General features: G+C 43.2%; 1 protein-coding gene across 13 annotated transcripts in view; it reads right to left on the bottom strand.

The window, feature by feature from the left end:
- Window positions 1-15,819, bottom strand: part of DYSF (dysferlin) — a 231,302-nt gene that overhangs the window by 20,999 nt on the left and 194,484 nt on the right. For all 13 annotated transcript variants that reach the window (XM_025353665.1, XM_025353669.1, XM_025353667.1 and 10 more), the window contains 5 exons: window positions 9,062-9,190; window positions 6,320-6,475; window positions 4,708-4,799; window positions 1,082-1,252; window positions 240-382 (listed from right to left, as the gene is read on the bottom strand). In XM_025353665.1, the coding sequence (XP_025209450.1) occupies window positions 240-382; window positions 1,082-1,252; window positions 4,708-4,799; window positions 6,320-6,475; window positions 9,062-9,190 (691 nt within the window). The remainder of the gene's footprint in view (window positions 1-239; window positions 383-1,081; window positions 1,253-4,707; window positions 4,800-6,319; window positions 6,476-9,061; window positions 9,191-15,819) is intronic.

Below are 15,819 nucleotides of genomic sequence, written 5' to 3'. Positions count from 1 at the left end.
ACTCTGACCCTGAACGTGCCCTGACCTCTACTTTTCACAGCGGCATCACAGGTCAGTACTGGTGCTCAAAGTACCAAGTGCAAGTGGAGCCCCTCTGTGCTGCCCTGGCGAGACCCATGCCCATAGTCTGCTGATATGGGTTATGTCCGCTTGGGTCCTTTATGGTAGCAGAGGGTCTGATGAGAGAGGAAGGGATACAGCGAGAACCCACCATGGTTTGGGGTCATGTGGCAGCTCACCTATTTCTTCAATGGAGTATTCTTTATCCTGAAACATCACACGGTCTGTCCGGTACACAGGCGCCTTGACTCTGCGCTGCTGGCAGAAGAGGTGGAGGAGCTGGGAGGGGCGGAGCTGGTCCCGCCACTGGTTCGGTCCAGAGCTGAGGACCAAGCACAAGACTTAGATGAGATGCTTCAAGGACACTCATGAGGGCAGAGGGGCATGCAGGGACCAGTGTACCCCCATGCACAGCATTGCCCAGCCCTTGCTTTTACAGTGGGTGTCCCATCTGATCGCTCACCATGATGGGGTATCCCATTTTACAGATGGAGAAATGGAGACTCAGAGAGAAAAGGACTCGTTTAAGTATGGAATTGCAACTTAAATATTTTCAATTTCCAGAGTTAGAGGATCAGACCCAGACAAGACTCGAGACGGTGGGAAGAGAGGTGCTGTCCTCACATGCGTTCCCCTGACATAAAACATCACAAAATTCCCCTTTGGGCCCAGCTGCAGCACACGTGTCCTCCCATCTGTCTCCTCTGCTTCTTTCCTGCCTTCCTTCCCTCTCTTCCTTTCCAGGTGCCTAGCCCTCTCTAGGCCTTCCGTGTGCATTACAGATAACTGGATTATAACAATGTGATGAGCCAGGTTCTTGGTTCAAATCCTAATTCCACCACTTAGAAGCAATAACATCTCTGGGCCTCAGTTTCTTCATCTGTGGAGTGGGGATGGGACTCCTATTGGACTCAGTGAGAGGATGCCTAGGAAGTGCTGAGCCCAGGGCTGGCACACAGTAAGTGCTCAGTAGACAGGGGTGCTGTGTTGTCAGAGAAGCAGCCAGCCCCCATCCACGTACACACAGTAGGTCTGCGGGAGTCCACAGCGAGCCGCAAACTTGGACAGCAGCCTGTTCTCCAGGTCGATGACCGTCTCACCAATCTTTTCATCCTTGGAGAGGAGGTCATAGTCGTAGAGAGTGACCTTCAGGTCCTTCTCCAGAGGCAGAGTGCAGGTCAGCTCAAACATCCTGCAGGAGAGGCAGATTCCCAATGTCACCCAACATGGGGCACCCAAGGGAGAGGCAGGGCAGGTCAAGCGCTCAGAATTACCCCAGGGAGTCTTCCTTCCTTGGGCCCCCTATAGCTCTTACAGGCACAACTACCCACAGCACTGCTGTACTGGGCCTGTCTGAGTGTGTGTGTAGGGAGAGGGGGGACAGGACTTTCCCAAATAAACTGTGCTGGGCATAAGGCAGGTGCCTGCCTGATGGAACACAGACCAAAATAATGAATTGGAAATGCACATTAAAACTGAAGCTTTGACCATGACACCAGGAAACAACAGATGCAAGAGATGTGAAACTCCAGAGCCAGGGGCCAGAGCTTTGGAATTTACCGATGACACGGCCTGGGGCCTGCTTTTTGGACTCTTCACACCCACTTCTGGTTTGGGATGAGGGAGAATTGGTGAAAAGATTTCTCTGGCGAGAGCTCTTGCTGTATCTGAGACCACCATCTACCATGGGCATCAAAGGCAGAGGCAGTCTCCCTTCTTCCCCTAAAATGAGCTCCCTGCAGGTTGGAGACACAAGCCTGGCACCTGGTGCATGCTCAGAGAAACGTAAGCAACTTGTGGCATGGAGAAGGAGGGCAAGGGCCACATTTGGGAGGAGGTGCACTCTGGCCCATGCCTGGGCAAGGAACACAAGGATTTCCTGGGAGGAGAAGAGGCCACTATGAGGCCAGACTGGAACTTCTCTGAATCCTGCCCTGTGGACCCCCAAAGGGTTGGAGCAGCGAGAGATTGTGGAGTGGACCATCTGAGAACCAGAGGCCAGGGACAGCAGCTAAAGGGACGCAGCATCTGCCATGTCTAGAAAGTGCAGTGGGAGGGCTCACGGGGGGCTCTCTGGGGAACCTCTGGAAAGCACGCACAGGAAAATAAGTCGGCTTTCAACATCTGTGGTTCAGAGAGTATCCGGAAGACAGCAGTGGTGGGCACATGAGAAGGGCCCTCTCCCTAGCCCAGACACTGCAGGAGTCAGAACCTCAGAGGCCAGCCAGAGCAGGAAGGGAGAAACACTGGACCGGGAAAGGAGGAAGGCAGGGCCCCTCCTTCCCTACACCACACACACACACACATATGCACACACACACATACATGCACATATACACACTCCACACACATATGCAGACACATGGACACAGACACACAGACACACACACACACAAATACACACATGCACATATGTGCACACATATACACAAATATACACATACACACATACATACTCACATACACACACATACACATACACACATTCACGGACACAAACACACACATACACACACCTACACACACATACACACAAATGCACATATACACACCATACACATACACACATGGACACACACATACACACACAAATACACATGCACATACACGCACACATATACACACAAATACACATACACACACGTATACATATACGCACACTACACACATACACGGACACATGGACACAGAGACACATACACATACACACACACAATACATGCCACACACAGACACAGACACACAGACACACACACACCTACACACATATACACATGCACACATATATACACACACCACACACATACATGGACGCAGACACACACACACACACGTGCACATATGCACACATATACACATACACACATCCATACACACATGCACACGCGCACACACACACACACACACACAACTGCACCCAAAGTGGGGACACACTCCTGGAGCCATCAGGGAGCTCAGGATTCCATACAAATGGGCAGTGGGTTATGGCCTGAGACTGTGGGTTCGTGAGTTAAAGTGGCTGGGCTGTGTGAGCAGAAAAGTCACCTGCCTGTCAGTTTCCACAGGGGAAAGGAGAAGGTAATGCCATGGAATCCATGCTGACAAAAACCAAGTTGTGCTTTGATTCCACCTCATGCGTTGTGTTTGTCTGACACATGGGTTATAGAATGGAAGGGTTTCCGTTCTGATCTGAAGGAGGCTTGAAGCACCAGGCAGACCAGCTTGCCCAGGATTGGTGGGAGATGGGAAAACAGGCATGGGAGGGGTGTGTTCCTGCACTGGCTCCCCTATCTCCCCTGAACCCTGACATGCCCCTACCCACTGTGGAACAGGCCCTGCCCACTGCCCCATGAGGATTAGCCTGAGGCCTGGTGCCAGCCCCTGGAGCTCGTCAGCTCCTGGAACTCAGACGGAGTTCCTCTCTCCCACCTACCACTTCCCTGCAATCCCCGCTTGGTGGAGGCTCATCACTGGCCAGGGCTGGTTCACCTTCAAAAGCTGCATTTCTCCAAGGAGACTGGGTCCTCACTGCAGGGTGAGTGACCACAACTAACTCAACAGACCCCAGTTTATAAGTACCATATGTGACTTGATAACATCAGAACAGTAGGTGTCTTCTCCTGCAGGTGCAAGAGAAATAGCTGCCACCCTCCCTCTGCATCCTCCCCTCTCTGGCCTAAACAAGCTCACATCCAAATAGCAATTCAGGATGCCTAGGAAATACTCCCATGCAATGGGCATTCATTTTTCCTTTCCTTGTTCTTAGATTTCAGGAATCATTTTACTATCTTGGGTCTACATTCTTCCCTAGCTCTTGCTACAGACATATGTGGGACACTTACAGAGAATTAACTACTAAATGCAATGTTGTATAACAGATGGGTCCTGAGACATTAGTAAAAGGGTATTAGTAGGAAAACTGACTAAATCTTTTGAAAAAGTCTAGAGTTTGGTTAATCGTAATGCACCAATGATGATTTCTTCATTTTGACAAATGTCCCATGGTTAGGTAAGATGTTACCAGTGGGGGAAATTGAGTAAGGGGTATGTGGAAATTATGCACTATTTCTGTAACTGTTTAGTAAATCTAAAATTATTCCAAAGCACAAGTTTATCTTTAAAAAAAAAAAAAGAATTAGCAAATGCATCTTCTGAGTTTACATACAGATTTCTACTTTTTTTTTTGAGACAGGGTTTTGCTCTGTCACCCAGGCTGGAGTGCAGTAGTTTGATCACAGATCACTATAAGCTCAAACTCATAGGCTCAAGGGATCCTCTCACCTCAGCCTCCCAAGTATCTGGAACCACAGGCATGCACTACCATGCCTGGCTAAGTTTATTTTTTGTAGAGATGGGGTCTTGCTATGTTGTCCAGACTGGTCTCAAACTCCTGAGCTCAAGCCATGTAGATTTCTGATCTTAGAGGTAATTGTTTAGTGTTTAACTAGGAGCTTCTGCTGGGATCAAGTCTTTGGCAGCTGAAGAAGGGCTAGCTGACGCTATGCCCCCACAGACATGAAAGATTTAAGGAATACAGTTTTGCCCCAGGAGATAGGGACTTCACAGTGCCAGTCATATCTCCCCTACTAGACTGTGGGTTATCCTGTCTTGCTCCTCCACCCCAAGACCCAAGATGCCCCAATTTACTTTCCAAACACAGGCTCCAACGTGCAGGGGATGTAGTTATCCTGGTCACTCACTGATTTCTTCCCTATGGAGATCTTGATGTAAGGATCACACTGGAGGAGGAGACAAAACACGTCTGTGAAATCATTTCCCCAACCTGTCTTTGGGGCTTCATGAGTGCCTTGCCTCTGGATGGGATGAGGGAGCAGCCATCAGGAAGTTGAGATGTGGGCTGTGTCCTGCCAGGACAGGGCCCCCTCCCACATACCACACCACTCCACTTGGCCCCTGATATGGGCTTCTGGCCTTGGCTCCAGCCGTGGGAATGGGGCACCTGAGTCCTTCACACTCCCAATCTACTGCTCCATTGGGAGAGGCCGGGCCCTTATCAGAAACACAACAGTCTGCATGCATTACACACACGACAAGAGAGCTCTCTGTGACCTCTGTTTAAGTATGTGGAAAGGGAGAAGGGCGGTTAGCCTATGTCAGCCTAGGCTAGCCCAGGGAGGTCTCCCCCCATGCTTCTTGGAAGCAGCAGCACCCCTCAGCCAGTGGCCCAGCAGCTGGGGCTGCAGATTACCCAGGGTTAGTCTGGCATCAAGAAGGCTTCAAGCATATAAACCAACCCGCCAGCCATGACCACACATTGGAGGCCATCAGTGGTGCCTACGCTGAGAACTGCTCCATTCTGCCCCTTGAAAGGTGGGGCTACAGGGTGGGAAAACAGGCCTCCACCCGCCACCTGAAGGACACAGGCTAGGCCTAAACCTGCCTCAGGAGACAAGAGGGTACCCTAGCCTCATGCCTCTAAAGGCAAATCAGGCCCCACCCCTGCCTCTCTTCTTTCCTCTTTCTTTCTCTTCCCAACATTACTCTGCCTCCCACCCCTGCCATCTCCCCATAACTCCAGACTCCTTTCCTCCTTCAAATATCCCCTCTCCATCTCAAGCAATGACTAGGGGCAGACAGCTCAGGCACTTACCTTGGGCACAAAATGTAAGGAGGAGCCAAAATAGTTATCAAGATAAACAATATTTTAATGAAATATTTTAAAAATTAAAATCAATGTCAATAGTCTGTGATGAACAAAATATCAAAAATTTAAATAAAGACAGGGTGAGTGTTACCAGCATTCCCTTTTGCCTGGGGCTCCGCCATGACTAGGCAGAGCAGTCACTAAGCCTGCTCCTCTCCCCTATCACTCCTCTCCATTCACCATTGAAAGTCTCAACCTATACCTTCAGTCTTACTTATCTTTATGCTTTATTCTTGTTCTAGACAAACATTAAGCAATTTTCTTTCAAATCTTTGTCTATGCTTTTGGCCCCTCTTAAAACACTATTTTCTTCTCCCTCCCAGCCTATCAAAATCTCATCTATCCTAAGAGTCCTATTCCTTCCAGGAAGCCTTCTCCATTTTCCCAAAGTTCTGTACTGACATTGGCCTTCCCTGACCTTCTAGAGCACTTGGTCCTTAACACAACTCCATCCAGGCACCTCTCGGTTTTGTGTGTTTGTCTGTTTCCCAACCTACTATGGACTTCCTGAGGCAGAGTTTGTGTCCAGGTTCTACAGGCCACTTGTACCTGAGCCTGCTACTCTGGGGGAAGTGAGGGCTCTAGGAGAGTTACCTTCCCATTGGGGTCCTTGGGCTGCAGGCCAAATGCTCGGACAATGTAGATACGGACCAAGCACTCCTGGGGTCCCTGCGCGGCCAGCTGGTGGAACTGTCTTGGGGGCATGGGGATGGCTGGGTCTTCTGGGAGGGGATAAATTTTGAAGAGGCCCTGAAAAGAAGAAAGGGTGAATTTTCATTTTTATCATCATTGTTGATATGGTTCGGCTGTGTCCCCACCCAAATCTCAACTTGAATTGTATATCCCAGAATTCCCACATGTTGTGGGAGGGACCCAGAAGGAGGTAATTGAATCATGGGGCCAGTCTTTCCCATGCTATTCTTGTGATAGTGAATAAGTCTCATGAGATCTGATGGGTTTATCAGGTGTTTCCGCTTTTGCTTCCTCCTCATTTTCTCTTGCCACCACCATGTAAGAACTGCCTTTCACCTCCTGCCATGATTCTGAGGCCTTGCCAGCCATGTGGAACTTTAATTAACTGTAAGTTCAATTAAACCTCTTTTTCTTCCCAGTCTTGGGTATGTCTTCAACAGCAGTGTGAAAACAGACTAATATAGTAAATTGGTACCAGGAGTGGGGTGTTGCTGAAAAGATACCCAAAAATGTGGAAGCGACTTTGGAACTGGCTAACAGGCAGAGGCTGGAACAGTTTAGAGGGCTCAGAAGAAGATGCAAAATGTAGGAAACTATGTAACTTCCTAGAGACTTGTTGAATGGCTTTGCCCAAAATGCTGCTAGCAATATGGACAATAAAATCCAGGCTGAGGTGGTCTCAGATAGGGATGGGGAACTTGTTGGGAGCTAGAGCAAAAGTGACTCTTGTTATGTTTTAGCAAAGAGACTGGTGGCATTTTGCCCCTGCCCTAGAAATTTGTGGAACTTTGAACTGGGGAGAGATGATTTAGGGTATCTGGCAGAAGAAATTTCTAAGCAGCAAAGCATTCAAAAGTTGACTTAGGTGCCGTTAAAAGTATTCTGTTTTAAAAGGAAAACAGAGCATAAAAGTTCAGAAAATTTGCAGCCTGATGATGTAGCAGAAAAGAAAAACCCATTTTTTTAAGAAGAAATTCAAGCCAGTTGCAGAAATTTGCACAAGTAGCAAGGAGCCTAATGTTAATCCCCAAGACCATGGGGAAAATGTCTCCAGGCCACGTCAGAGATCTTCACAGCAGCCCCTGCCATCACAGGCCCAGAGGCCCAGGAGGAAAAAGTGGTTTTGTGGGCCAGGCCCAGGGTCCCCATGCTATGTGCAGCCTAGGGACTTGGTGCCCTGCGTCCCAGCTGCTGAAAGGGGCCAATGTACAGCTTGGGCTGTGCCTTCAGAGGGTGGAATCCCCAAGCCTTGGCAGCTTCCACATGGTATTGAGCCTGTGGGTGCATGAAAGTCAAGAGTTGAGGTTTGGGAACCTCCGCCCAGATTTCAGAAGATGTATGGAAACACCTGGATGCCCAGGCAAAAGTTTGCTGCAGGGGTGGGGCCCTTATGGAGAACCTCTGCTAGCACAATGCAGAAGAGAAATGTGGGGGCCCTGATGCCCCATATCTGGGGCACTGCCTAATAGAGCTATGAGAAGAGGGCCACCTTCCTCCAGACCCTAGAATGGTACATCCACCAACAGCTTGTACCGTGAACCTGGAAAAGCCTCAGACACTCAACACCAGCCCATGAAAGTAGCCAGAAGGGAGGCTGTACCCTGCAAAGCCACGGGGGCAGAGCTGCCCAAGACCATGGGAACTTACCTTTTGCATCAGCATGACCTAGATGTGAGACCCGGAGTCAAAGGAGATCATTTTGGAGCTTTAAAATTTGACTGTCCCGCTGGATTTCGGACTTGCATGGGCCCTATAACCTTTTGGTTTGGGCCAATTTCTCCCATTTGGAATGGTTGTATTTACCCAATACCTTCACCCCCACTGTATCTATGAAGTAACTAGCTTACTTTTGATATTACAGGCTCATAGGTGGAAGGGACTTGCCTTGTCTCAGATGAGACTTTGGACTGTGGACTTTTGGGTTAATGCTGAAATGAGTTAATTTTGGGGGACTCTTAGGAAGGCATAATTGGTTTTAAAATGTGAGAACATGAGATTTGGAGGGACCAGGGGTAGAATGATATGGTTTGGCTGCGTCCCCACCCAAACCTCAACTTGAATTGTATCTCCCAGATCCCACGTGCTGTGGGAGGGACCCAGGAGGAGGTAATTGAATCATGGGGGCCAGTCTTTCCCATGCCATTCTCGTGATGCTGAATACGTCTCACAAGATCTGATGGGTTTATCAGGGGATTCTGCTTTTGCTTCTTCCTCATTTTCTCTTGCTGCCACCATATAGGAACTGCCTTGCACCTCCCGCCATGATTCTGAGGCCTTGCCAGCCATGTGGAACTCTAAGTTCAATTAAACCTCTTTTTCTTCCCAGTCTTGGGTGTGTCTTTATCAGCAGCATGAAAACAGACTAAAAACAAATACAATTGTCACCGACACAATCACCATCATGACCACCACTCTCATCTCTACCAGAGTTACCACCACTGAGGTCACCAAGCCCAACACCATCCCATCACCACAGTCAGATTCTGCATCAACGGCACCACCATCACCACCTCCATTACCCACGTGGTCACCATTATCAGCACCAGGGTCACCACTGCAGGTATGACCCCTCCCCTTCACTTATTGCTCCAACACCATAGTCTTAGGCCCACCTGAGTTAGGGACATGTCCTTGAGGATTTACCTTAAATTCGCCAATGACAGATGGATCTTCTGTCTCCTCCTGCGTCTTGCCCCGGTACAACTTGAAGGTGTTACAAAAGTCAGACAGGCCCTCAAAGGCCTCCACATTCTCCAGCTGTGTGTCATAGACCTGTCATGCGTGGGGATTAGAAGAGTGGAAAAGAGACAGAAAGAAAGTAGAACAGCAAAGGAAGAGGAAACAAGAGAAGGAGGGGAAACATGACAGTATGAGAGTGAACAAAGAGAGAGAAGGAAGAGAGAAGAAGAAAAGAAGGGAAAGTGACCAAAAACAAAATAAAGGAATGAAGGCAAAGAAGAGGGCAGGGTTGGAGAGGCGGAGAGGTCACAGAGGGAGCCAGGAAGGAACAGAGGAGGAGATGGACAGAAAATTCCAGGGAAAGGGAGCAAAAGGGAAGATATTTGTTCAGCTCCATTAGGGAACAGGGTTTTCTGGTTAATCAAATATTCTAAGAACTTGAGAGTCATCAGAGACATGGGCAGTACATTTTTTAAAAGAACAAGATTATGAATGAGCAAAGAGTGGACTGACGTTTTATTTGAAGACTGTGACAGATGTCTGGAAAATTAATAGGTCAGCATTTCAAGCAAAAATGTTCACATACAGGATATCCAATGACAACGGTATCAAATATCAATCCAAGGGTATCTTTGGAGCATCACTTTAAACTTGTTAGCTCAAATGATTTACTTGACTCTTCTCAAACAGCCAATGATTATTATTTGTTGAACCAGTGTTTTAGAATTGCTTAGGATTTAATAAAGAAGCAAGCTGTTTTTTATTATGCTGATAAAATGTATCTAATAAAGAGTAACGTTAAACAGGTTAATATACATGCTAAATTGGTCATATCTGAAATCATCTTTCTAAATATTATTTCTCATTTAGGCCCAGCTCAAATTCTGTCTCTTCCTTGAAGGTCACGTTCTATCTTTTCTAATAAATATTTAATTATGCAAGTGATATAGGTTCATTATCAACATTTAGAAAAATATAAGCAAATACTTTTAAAAATTAATATTGTCTTAAATTCTGATTCTCAAAAATAACTAGTTATTTGATAAGCATTTGGTATATGTCCTCTTCAATATTTTCTTTATATATATAATTTTTTAACCAAAATTATGGACTCACAAGATACAAACTTGTAACTTGTTTTGTGGATGGGGGGCACAAGTGAGGGGAGAAGTCTCACTCTGTCACCCAGGGTGGAGTGCAGTGGCGCAATCATGGCTCACTGCAGCCTCGACCTCCTGGGCTCAAATGATCCTTCCCTATTAGCCTCCTGTAGCTGGGATTACAGGCATGCCACCACACTGAGCTAATTTTTCTATGTTTTTTTTATTTATTTTATTTTTGTAGAGACGAGTTCTGGCCATGTGGCCCAGGTTGGTCTCAAACTCCTGAACTCAAGCAATCCTCCCACTTCATCCTCCCAAAGTGCTGGGATTACAGGTGTGAGCCACTGTGCCTGGCCTGTAACTTGTTTTTTAACCTATGATGTACCATGAAAATCTTTACAAGGTCAAAATATATACTTCTATAATACTCTTCCTTCCTGATGGCAATATGATACTCAATTTTATAAACATATTACTAGATACAATGAACACTTAGTTTTGCGGTTTTTCAATATTATTATTTTTATTTTCTGCAGAGACAGGGTCTCCCTATGTTGCCTAGACTGGTCTCCAACTCCCGGCCTCAAGCAATCCTCCCACCTCGGCCTCCCAAAGTACAGGGATTCCCGGCATGAGCCACCAGACCCAGCCATCAACATTATTTTTTAAAACAACTTATAGGGTAGAGGAGTTTTAAAAACTCCTATCCAAGTGTTTTCTGCACTTGTTTAAATTCATCTTTATTATAAGCTCCTAGAAAAGAATTCCTTGACAAGGAGTATGCACATTTTAAGACCTCTGATGTGCACAAATTGCTCTCTGGAAAAATTGTATGGATTTATATACTCCTAACTATAGAGTTCAAGTGTGCCCACACTCCCAGCCTTTCACCATCAGAGTACATTTTCACCCTTTTTTAACTTTGTTAATTTGATAGATGGAAGATAGTATGCTGAATTTTAAATTGCATTTATTTAATAGAGTAATAATAATAGAGAAACTTGCATGGGTTTATCAGTCATTTGTATTTCTTCTGCTCATCCTTGTCATTTGTACATTTTCCATCTGTTGGTGTTTGTTTTCTGTTCTGTGGTGATTTGAGAGACTTCTTGGTATATAAAGAATATTAAACTTCAGTCTATCAAATATGTGTCCCAGTCTGTCACTTGCCTTTCAGTTACATTTATGTTATATTTATGATATTTTTATTTATGGTATGTTTATGTTTGTGTTTATGTCATATTTATGGTTATGTTTATCTCATGCTTATATTTATAATTTTTTAGCCATACCAGAAATTTCTAGATCATCTCATCTAAAGATCTTTTTCTTTATAGTGTCTGCCTCTCAAATTATACTTACCATGTTTCATAGCAAGATTATTCAACACTCAATTCAATTTGGTACCCAGCATGAGGCAAGAATTTAATTTATTTTTTGCTAAATGGTTAGGCAATTATCTAAGCATCATATTTGTTTAAACTTCTCCCTTTCCCATGACTTGTGTCATATGCCAAATGCTCACACCTCCTTTTGTTTGTTTGTGATCTCTGCTCTATTGATCTGTGCATTTTTTCACCAATACCATGTTTTAATCACTGTGCCTTCATAACCTGTTTCGTTATCTGATGTTCCTCCAGATGAAATTTTAAAACATTAAGTTCCATTCTCAACAAAATGTTTCTTTGGAATTTTTGTTAGGCTTGCATTAAACTTAAAACTAATTTTCAATAGGGGAATTGATATCTTTATAGTATTAACATTTTAATACAGGAACATGATCTGATTCTCAACTTACGCAAGACTTTTACTATTTATAGACATCTTCATACAGAGCCTACGTGTTTATTGTTGAGTTTATTCCTCATGAAGCTTGTTTTGTCGGTATTACGAATGTGAATTTTTCTTCCGCTAGATTTTCTAAATAGTTGCTGCCATCTTACTGGGTTCTCCTGACGGTCCTACTAATTTTTCAGTTGGTTCTCTTCAGGTGGTAAGCAAGTCTGTCAGACACAGGGATAATTTTGTCTTCTCCTTTCTAAAATGAACGACCCGTTTCTTTTTGTTGACATTGAAATGGTGAGAAGATACGGACCAATGTGAGTGACAACATGAACGTGATCATGGTAAGTCTTGTCTTGACTTTGTGAAAGGACAGCCCTAGTGTTCACTCAGTACCTTAATGTATATTGAGTCACAGAGCGCTTCAATAATCTACATTCATTAAGCCATGGACTCTTTCCCCAGACAAATGCACTTAGGAACATTCGTGAGAAATACAAGTTCAATTTCTACAGTAAAAATCCTTCTGACGTCATGAAGTTAGATGTTGGCTGTTGGCTTGAGAGATGTTCTTTTTAACATTAAGGAAACTCTGATTTCCAATATGTTACTTGATCTTATAAATCATCAATACATATTAAACTTTATTGAATGCTTTTCAGCACCAACTGAAATAATCTTTGCTAATGTTACCTACTGATATGATTAATATTGTTCATGATTTCCTAATGTTGAACTTTTTATATTCCTGGAATGAAGAAAATTCAGTTATCATGACATTATTTTAATATTAGTTAGATTTCATTTGCTATTATTTCTCTAACATTTTTCATATATATTCATGTCATAAATGATACTTATACATATGGCTGGACTTTACCAGATTTTGGTGGCAAGGTAATTCTAGCTCTATAAAAATCGAGGTTTTCTACATTTTAATATTTTCTCTGCTCTGAAATAGTATATATAGCACAGGAATTATTAATCCTTTGAAAATTTAGGAAATTCACTTTATAATTCCCTGGCTCCAGCTCTCTCTTTGAAGGTAATTCTTTGATAATTTTCCTGTTTCTTTCATATTTCTTGCTGCTTCTTGAGACAGTTCTGTTTCTCTTTTCCTTCACATTATCTCATTTTAAGGAGATTTTCAAATCTATTAACATAGAAATAAACTTAGAATTTTTCTAAAATTCCTAACTCCCAATTATCTCTGCTGTTATGTCCCTGTTTTCTTTTTTTTTTTTTTTTTTTTTTTTTTTTTTTTTGAGATGGNATTTTAAGGAGATTTTCAAATCTATTAACATAGAAATAAACTTAGAATTTTTCTAAAATTCCTAACTCCCAATTATCTCTGCTGTTATGTCCCTGTTTTCTTTTTTTTTTTTTTCTTTTTTTTTTTCTTTTTTTGAGATGGAGTCTCGCTCTGTCGCCCAGGCTGGAGTACAGTGACACGATCTCGGCTCACTGCAAGCTCTGCCTCCTGGGTTCAGGCCATTCTCCTGCCTCAGCCTCCCGAGTAGCTGGGACTACAGACGCCCGCCACCACGCCCGGCTTATTTTTTGTATTTTTAGTAGAGATAGGGTTTCACTGTGTTAGCCAGGATGGTTTCGATCTCCTGACCTCGTGATCCCCCCGCCTCGGCCTCCCAAAGTGCTGGGATTACAGGCGTGAGCCACTGCGCCCAGCTGTCCCTATTTTCATTACGGATTTTGGCTCGGTTTTCTACACTTCTCTAGAGTAGACTAGCTGAAGATTTATCTATTTTAGTTGATTCATTCCAATCAAAGTGCCAATTATTTGATTTTTTTTCAATTCAATTCTACAATTTTCTTTTTTCTAATTTTTTCTGCTTTTCCTTTTTCTCTTTTGTCCTGCTGTTTTAAGGGCTTTTCATTATCATTATTCTAACTTCTTGAATTGAAGCTTTATTTACTCCCTTTTTCCAGATAATGAAAATATTTACTCATATGAAATTGCTTCTGCTCACTAATGTCTTGGCATTGCCTCATTTGTTTTGATACATTTTCATTTTCCTGGCATTCTGTAATTACAGTTTTATCTTTATTATTTGATCCCAGAGTTAGATACTTAGTTTTCTTTTTTTGTAATTAACATAATTTCTTAAGGCCACATATTTCCTCCGAATGCTGCTCTGACTATAACCACTAAGTTCTAATACGTAGTGTTTTATCACTGTTTCCTAGATGTTCTGTGATTTCTGTCAATATTTTCTCCTTCACCCAAGAACTATTAAAACAGAGGGTTTTTTATTCTTTAATTTTCCAGGTAGAAGAGGCCTTTTGGGCTTTTGATCTTGTTACAAATTTCAAATTTTATTGCATTACAATCAGAAAATGTTGTCTGTGGTGTTGTCACTTTCTGAAGTGTATTAAAGTTTTCTTCATGGCCTCTTACATGGTCAATTGTAGTAAAAGTGCCACATGTGTAGTCTTTATTTTCAGGCTACTGGGTTAAATCAGGTTACTAATCACGCCAAGCCTTCTACATCCTCTTCTTTTTTTTTTTTTCTTTTTTTTTTTTTTTGAGATGCAGTCTTGCTCTGTCACCCAGGCTGGAATGCAGTGGCACCATCTTGGCTCACTGCAACCTCCACCTCCCGGGTTCAAGCGATTCTCCTGTCTTAGCCTCCTGAGTAGCTGGGATTTCAGGCACACGCCACCACACCTGACTAATTTTTGTATTTTCTGTAGAGACAGAGTTTTGCTATGTTGACCAGGTTGGTCTCGAACTCCTGACCTCAAGTGATCCACCCGCTTCGGCCTCCCAAAGTGCTGGGATTACAGGCTTGAGCTACCGCACTTGGCCTCCTCTGACATTTTTGTCTCCTTGATCTGACATGAACTAAGAGAAGGGAATTAAATCTCCCCCTACCAATAGAAACTGTGTTTCTATTGCTTCTCATATCTCCTGTAAGTTGTGTTTTGTAAGTATTGATGTTGTATTATTTATCATATGGATATTCTCATAACTGTCATATCTTGGAATTATACCATTTAGCATTATAAAGTGTCATCCTTTGTCTCATTTAATTTTAGGAACCTGAATACCCTCTCATCTAATATTAAGATTATGACTTCTGCTGTCATTTCATTTGCATTTGCCTGGCACACATTTTCTTAATCTTATTTTCAAACTTTATCAGTCTTTTCATTTAAGAGTTAGACTTTGCTTTGAGATCTGATTTACATTTTGTAATTAGTAAGTGACTGATGTAACATGTATTGACAAGACAGATATGTTTGGTCTTGGTTTTAATTGTGTAATTATATGGTCATGTAATGTATTTATATCACATTTCCTCATTTCATAGGTTTTTTTTTTTTTTAATCTTTGCATGGTCCACTTTCTGTGTGTGGGGAGGTGGGGAGTGGTGCGTGTGTACAGTTCTTCTGACAGCTGGAATGATCTCAGCTTCTGTTCTAGTATTATTATACATTTATATCTTCTGATAATACTTAGCCCTCTCTGTCTTTAGGCATAGTATTTATGGGGTCCCTACTGTAGCAATAATAAAATAATCCAATTTTATCTCCCTCCTTCTCCCTATCACCCAGTTTTAGACAACAATATCTTCCTTAACATTTACCTTTGTACTATTTGCTTTATCTTGCTTCTATGCCAATTATGTGACTGGCCAATTTCAAATAATAGCTGTCCACTGTATTTATTTTATCATATGGCAATCATTGTCCTTACTCTGTATTCCATACTCTTTTGTCCTTCTCCACCTAATTTTTGTCAGTTTTATCATTTCTACATTTTCATATATATGATATTTACATTCTTACCTATTACCTTAACCCTTCCATTTGTTT

Source organism: Theropithecus gelada, chromosome 13 (assembly GCF_003255815.1).
Source record: "Theropithecus gelada isolate Dixy chromosome 13, Tgel_1.0, whole genome shotgun sequence".
Lineage (NCBI taxonomy): Eukaryota > Metazoa > Chordata > Mammalia > Primates > Cercopithecidae > Theropithecus > Theropithecus gelada.
The sequence above is the reverse complement of the archived record's forward strand: the minus strand, read 5'-3'. Positions and strand labels throughout refer to the sequence as shown.